Raw genomic sequence first — 7,062 nt, 5'->3', positions numbered from 1 at the left:
GAACCCTCGCTTTTAACGGCAACTTGTTTATAAGTAATTGTTTACCGTCGTTTGTATATTTGCTCCTATTACCTCGTTAGGCTTCGAGTGTGACAATTATTTATTGACTTTAAACTGGCAGAACAGCAGTTGCAATTACCATTATTTGTTTTTATTAAAGGTAAATATCGTTAAGCTTTTTAAATTATACGTCTTTTCCGTCGCATTTAGAAATAGTTTCTTTAATGAAAGCTCCAGCGATAAAATGTGGGTGTCAGTTTTGTCACCTTCCGATATAGAAAAAATCAACATTATGCCTCTAAGTAATGAGTTTGACAGGTATTAAGATTTAGGGTGTATGAATAAAACTATCAAATATGAAAACTTTATATTTTTTATATCTCAGCCGGGCTTTTCGAAATGTCATTTTAATTGAAAACATTTCTATTCCAGTCACAAAAAATATATTATCTATTATTTTTATTTATTCTGTTATATAAATAAAAATAATTGATAATTGGCTTATTATTACTATATTTTATATATTATATGGAAAACGATTGGTCAACTAAACAAAGAATATATTTACCGTAATCTATATAAATGCCCGGTTTATATATTCAAACTACCAGTCGTAATGTTTTTCGATTTTTTCCATAAATAAATTTTATCGATAACAAAAGTGTTATTATCACAGTTTGCGTTCATTACATTTTACCAAACTTATAATATATATAAATGCACAATTACACAAATAAGAGCATCTTTTGGTGACAAAAAATTACAGTACATTTACCCATCAAAATTCCGGCCGCGGCAAGCGTCACTTACCCTCGAATTTTACTTTTATAACTCATTTGTACTTACTTAATTTGATTGAATAGACATAGTTAAACGTGGCACTTTACATCAAATTGTCCGAAAATAAAAATCAATACTATTTTCTCTAGACAGAGCAAGAAGCAAGCAACTTGTTAAAAGGAAATATATTTTTTATACATTTTACACATAAGTATGTCAATCATCAGGCGATCAGGATCTCATCATCGGATCCTAATCTAGATTACACCTAGAAGTACCTAAGTACCTAGGTACCGGTTGAAAATACAAACATAAAAAGTTTTTAAATTTAAACTATAGCAACTGACGACGAAGTAGGTTCTCTTTTAAGCCGGTTAAAAATTAGTCTCTCAAAATAGTCAGAAACTATTATCTAAATATAGGTTGTGTCCGCCTCGAACGATGGATTCGTTGCGCCTTTTAGATCTTGAAGCTTCGAGATATCATTCCTTTTCTAAAACATAAAAAAAAACAGAAGACTGTATTACTATGTATATATATTCAACGAATCGCGACGACACGAAAGTTTATGTAGTCTGTTAAAAAACGGAAAGTCGTATATCTCGGACACGTATTGCGTCGTCATCGATACGACTTATAATGATGGTCAGTTCAAGGGAAGAAGTTTTAACTAACGACTCAAGTTGTTAACAGCCAACTTTTAGCAATAAAATGGCACCAGACAGGTCGTGGATTCGCTATCCTTCCGATGCTTGAAAAGACTTCAACTATTAGAATTCATTAAGACCTTTTTTTATTTAACTATGCTCATCTGGTGTTAAGTCATACCGCTACCCATAAACACTTACATTGTCAGAGGGCTCGCAAGTGCGTTGCCGGCCTTAAATCTATATATCGATTTTATGTGATTCTTTATAGGTGGAGGAGGCTGAAAATTGACTATGTATGTGCCAACAAACCTCACAATATTTTATTCCCGGAATTTGAAGGCACGACTTTAGGTGTGACAATTAAAAATTCTCAAACAAATAGAATAATCTACTCACCAATGAACGGTACACTGTATTTGTAAGCCTTTTGACACCTGCAAAGTGTTTTTCTATATCGTTCAATTTTTTCCCTTCAGTCTCTGGTAAGATGAAATAAAAGACGATACATCCTGTTAGGCTGAAACAATTGTAAAAGATATAATATATGCGAACTAAAACCTTTTTTATAGAATAAGGGGAATGTACATTAGTATTTTGTCCAACTATGGAAGTCGAAGTTCGAAGTGAATAATCGCAGGTCAAAGCTACAATAGTAATAGTGTAGCTCGTGCCTGTAAACAAATAAGTAATTCCTTATGTCACAAATATTATGGATTTAGACCCACGGGAATTATAGTTCGCACTAAATCTATTTTTTCGTGTGATTATTAACAAGTTGCTTATGCTTTTGCTAAAAACTTCTTTCCTACTCGAGTTATGTAATCTAACTGACTTGACATTAGTGAAGTTACATATACATACATATTTAAGTAAATAATAAGAAGCGAAAACCAAACGTTAGCCAGCGTGGTTCGTCGTCGACACATTTATATATGCACCGTGCAGAACACGACACTCCGACACACAATGAACGCGCTGCGCTACGTGAGAGACGCCGTGACCTACGCCCAGAGAGTATTAACCATTTCGTCGCACGGCCAGCCAGGTGCCAGTTTCGAATAGGCGGTCGCGTCCTAGTTGCCGCACCTCCCACGGTGGATCTCCAGCCTCCAGAATCGAAACTTCTGTACCGCCTCGTAACGTGTCGCGCAGGTACCACCACCGGACAAGACACCGGGGTAAAGACAAATTCCAGACGATAAACCACTCCTTATATGGAAATCGTATTCTTTTTTACAACAAATTCCCAAGGGAACTTAGAGAATTTCAAAGCCCAAAGCCAAATATTTTAATGATCCCCATAGGATTGATTTGCTCCAGGTCAGAGAATTTGTATGACTCAAAACTTAGCGATTAAAAAGAGTGGCGGAAACCCGCTCTACGCCCTTGACTTGCGAACTGGTAGTAAATGTAAATTTAACTAATTTAACTTCTTTTCTGACGTTCATAAGTGTACTTATTTACCTATATGAATGAAGTCATTTTGAGTTTGATTTTGATAACGCATTATCCGCAGGTCATCAAGCTGTTTTCGGTGGTCCTAGACCGAGAGCCAGAATCTGCCCAACGCCCCTGACAACGGATGAACCAAGACAACGACTGAGACTAGTCACTCCGCCACACCAAGAGCTATGCGCTCACCCCAGTGCCGTCGTGCATCAACAAGCCGCGAACCAATACACCACCAAGAAGAGCAGATAAACACGAGCAAAGGATTAGGATTAAAACCAGTTGACCCAGCTTCAAACAAAATGTTTCATTTAACATATATTTGAACATTTCTACTACAACCGCCACCGAAGTTAACTCTTGCCTAAAATAAAAAAAATGATTGATAAAACTAACGCTTGAACCGACGAATCAAAATATCAGTTGAGAAATAGTGCAATGATAGTAAAGTTATAATATGTTATTTAAATATATACCTGATTATTCCATAGAATCCGTAAGTGCCCCAAATGGACAAAGAGTCAACCATACTGATGTACAATTTATTTGTCAAGAAGCCAAAGATGTACCCAACAGCACTTGCCAACCCGGCTCCTCCTGACCGAGTTTGGGCACTGAAGACCTAAATAAATTGTTTATTAATAAAATAAAGCTAATAGTTTTTTGTATCTTAGCTGTATTTCTCAATTCAAATGCAACATTATCACATATGCTAGCCACAAATAGGTAAGTTTCATCATCACACAAACATGTGTTTGTGATAAAGACCGACAATTTAACAAAATATATAGACTAATTTGTTTCATGTGAAAACAATTATTTTTATTTATTTCTAAATAATTTATTTCCATTATTAATATGTAATGTCTTACACTTCAAAAATATCTTTTTTAAGTCGCCTCAATTAACTAACATAAACATTGTATGATTCTAATCCGTTGACATGACCGTCACATATGTCAAAATACAACACATTTTTGACGTACGGGAGAACACTCAGCGCTGTCTCGTTTCTGAATCTGACAATTAGGTAACTTACCTCTCCAATAAGTATCCAAGGCAACAGCCGAATTCCCGTATGTGTAATCAAAGCCAATAACATTAAAAGTGTTGTTGGGATCCACGAATTTGGGTTATTCTGAAACAAATATCAGGATAAGACTTCGTTGAAATTTGTTTTTTTTTTAAACTGGAGGCATGATAAGTGAAATCCCCAGTTATGTTCAGTCCATTGCCAGACAGCTACAAGCGCGTTGTCGAAATTTTAAAAATTGGTACTTTTCTGGAAAGACCCTTACTCGAATTGGTTGCGAAATACTCCTCTGAACACTCTCTACGTGGTAAATGCGGTAGAAGATGCAGAGAGACCCCATATCATTACGCTACTTCGTGTATGTGTGACTTGGTTAACGCACAACGAGTAATTGAATGCCTCAAGTTCAATATTTCAATTTGATACGATTTGAAGGTCGATCACTTAATTGTCTATTAGGAATCTAAGGCCAAGTCAGTAGTGCCTATTTTTAATAATATTATACTTTACCGCGGTTACTATGGTTCCTAGTGTAGAATTGTCCGCTGGCGGTAATATACTCTAAAAAAAGAATAAGAATGTAGTCAAACATATGGTTCAATGTCATGGAGTCAGTATAAATTTCAAAACCTATACCTTAAAACTATTTTAAATCAAAATTATTAATAGTAAGTAGTTATAGAGAAGATAAGCTTTCGTTCAACTATTTTAGAAAATCTCGCTAAGCCTTTAAATGTATTTTGGCAAATTATTGATTTTTACTATGAAATAAAATTTAAACTTTGAATAAGCCATTTTCTTACTAAATACCTTTTGTATATAGACATCATATCCAGCAACCAGTAGACAGCAGACGCCGGCTCCAGCTGTTGAGAATAATGTGAGTGGTCTTTTCCCTGTATAATGGACCATCAGCACACAACCTCCAGATCCAACAATTTGCAATACTCCAAGAATTAAAGTGGCATAGTACTTGTCTATCGGAGCCTCCAGCATTTGGAAAATTGATACTGCATATGTCTGGAATAACATTCAGATGAAAGTCGGATTTTACTAGAAAATATTATAAATTATAATAAAATTAATAACTTTACGAAATATTTTTTTTTGTATGAATAATGTATATATTTTATTTTTTAAGAATAATTACAACTTATATAATGATATAAATATAAACAACTTTTTAGTTTAATGGTACTAAATAATTAGATGTATAGGTACACATAAAATCATTTTAACATAACAGAACATTTATTTCACTAAAGAATTAAGATGCCTTCCCGACACCACACATGGGGCGAAGGTGAATTTCAACAGTTAAATTGTTAAACATACCCATCCATCCACCTCACTATAAAGCACATATAGTATTCATAAACTATATAAATGTATAGAAAAAGGGTAAATTAAGGATTTTTAAGTATTCATTTGCTATTGCTATTATTTTATTACTTTAATTTTTGTGAGTAATGATTTCATAAGTCTATTTGAAAGCAGATGTGACTTAAGCAAAGGATCAACACTAAATTTGCATGTTCAAATCTAGATGAATATTTGATTCTAAGTAAGTAAGTATGCAATCACTTGCTTGTATAGATAAGGCAAAACAGCGAGGGAACCAGTATGCATACTATAAAACTTTATTCATCTATTTTACAATACACAATTAAGTAATTTACTTAAAGTTTCTTATTTTAAAGTTTAAGTTACTTAAACCCATTTTAATCATAAAAATAAATCACTGTTTCATTTTTCTAAAACTATAATCCTTTTCTGTCTGTTTCCACAGTAGTAAATACAATTTGTTAGAAATAAATGAAGAAGTACTTCAGTAAAAAAAACGATTAATTCTGAACTCGGAGGCTAATCTTTCTTTGACAGTCATGGTCCACCTAAGGTCTTATGTGACACTGGCAACAATAATATGCGCAAGTTTTTTTCTTACCTGTAAAGTTGTCATTCCACTAAAGTGTCCAACGAAAAAGGCATAACTGACAAGAAAGAAAGGAATTAAGAAACTTCTCTCAGTGTAGTGTGATAATCTCTCATATACTGTCTCCACTTTACCTTCTGCTTCTGAAATGAAAGGGTTCCCAATTATAAAATTACAATACTTTTTATCCTATTACTTTTTATGGTAACTATAAATACCTTGTTTTTTATTATAAAGTGCTTCTATATCACGCAATTCAGCATCCACTCTCTGTGGGGTTGTCCATCCCCGAAGCCATTGTAAACTCTGAAATTATTATTTGTTTAATGTATGGTAATCTTAAATATTTTAATGTATATAGTATTTATTTTGAGATATATAATATATATTTGTACAATGTGAATGATTTTCTAATGTTATTTAAATCCACAAAAGCTTGGTTCTACCTAGAAAATGTAAAGGTTGGGTTTGAGCTGCAGTTATTAAATTTAAGTTTTTAAATATTATGTTCTTAATTAAAAAGCTATACTATTATTAATATACATAATTCAAACCTTTCTAGCATCATTATATCTTTCTCGTGAGACAAGCCAGTGTGGAGATTCTGGGACAAAGCAAAGTGCTATCACAGCAAGGACCTGAAATTTGCCATTAATACCTATTTATTTATAATACATACATCTTATAACAGGTGTAGCCTTATTCTACAAAGAATGAAAATCTAGCAAATATGTTAAACATACATAATATGTATAATTACATGCAATAATTTACCACTTAACTATTAGAAACACAATTTAAAAAGATTATATAAGATATTAGAGAAACAATTAGTTTTCTTTAAAGTTTTTAAAGTATCTAGTATAATAGTATAATCTATAGATAGTATTAATTGTTGAGACAAGAATAAGAAATACATTGGTTGTAGCCATATGCATACTTAAGGTTATCTTTCAGGATCCTAGCCCAGAATTTCAAATCAGAAACCTACCCAACACAACACCTATACCTAATTTCATTACAAAGTTATAGGGCTATGTTTCTCCATTTTGTACTCAGTTTAGTATAACTTATTAAGATAACAACTTCCCTATGAGAATGTAACTTAATAATGTAATGTTTACTATATTACATTACTAAATAAGCCACCCAGGACATGGCTATCATAGCACTAGATTTAGTAATTTAATATTTTTTTAAGTAAATAATTTCAGATT

At 32.9% G+C, this 7,062-nt stretch overlaps 1 protein-coding gene across 1 annotated transcript in view; it reads right to left on the bottom strand.

Moving 5' to 3' along the window:
• Positions 1-527: 527 nt before the first annotated feature.
• The window catches only part of LOC123718815 (facilitated trehalose transporter Tret1-like), a 30,786-nt gene continuing 24,251 nt past the window's right edge, over positions 528-7,062 (bottom strand). The window contains exons 6-14 of the mRNA XM_045675720.1: positions 6,400-6,483; positions 6,064-6,151; positions 5,858-5,988; positions 4,723-4,932; positions 4,423-4,473; positions 3,919-4,017; positions 3,356-3,501; positions 1,827-1,947; positions 528-1,273 (exon numbers count right to left, since the gene is read on the bottom strand). Coding sequence (XP_045531676.1) covers positions 1,193-1,273; positions 1,827-1,947; positions 3,356-3,501; positions 3,919-4,017; positions 4,423-4,473; positions 4,723-4,932; positions 5,858-5,988; positions 6,064-6,151; positions 6,400-6,483 — 1,011 coding nt within the window. The 3' untranslated portion in view covers positions 528-1,192. The remainder of the gene's footprint in view (positions 1,274-1,826; positions 1,948-3,355; positions 3,502-3,918; positions 4,018-4,422; positions 4,474-4,722; positions 4,933-5,857; positions 5,989-6,063; positions 6,152-6,399; positions 6,484-7,062) is intronic.

Source organism: Pieris brassicae, chromosome Z, assembly GCF_905147105.1.
Source record: "Pieris brassicae chromosome Z, ilPieBrab1.1, whole genome shotgun sequence".
NCBI lineage: Eukaryota > Metazoa > Arthropoda > Insecta > Lepidoptera > Pieridae > Pieris > Pieris brassicae.
Note: the sequence above shows the minus strand (reverse complement) of the source record. Positions and strands in the feature narration are given on the sequence as shown.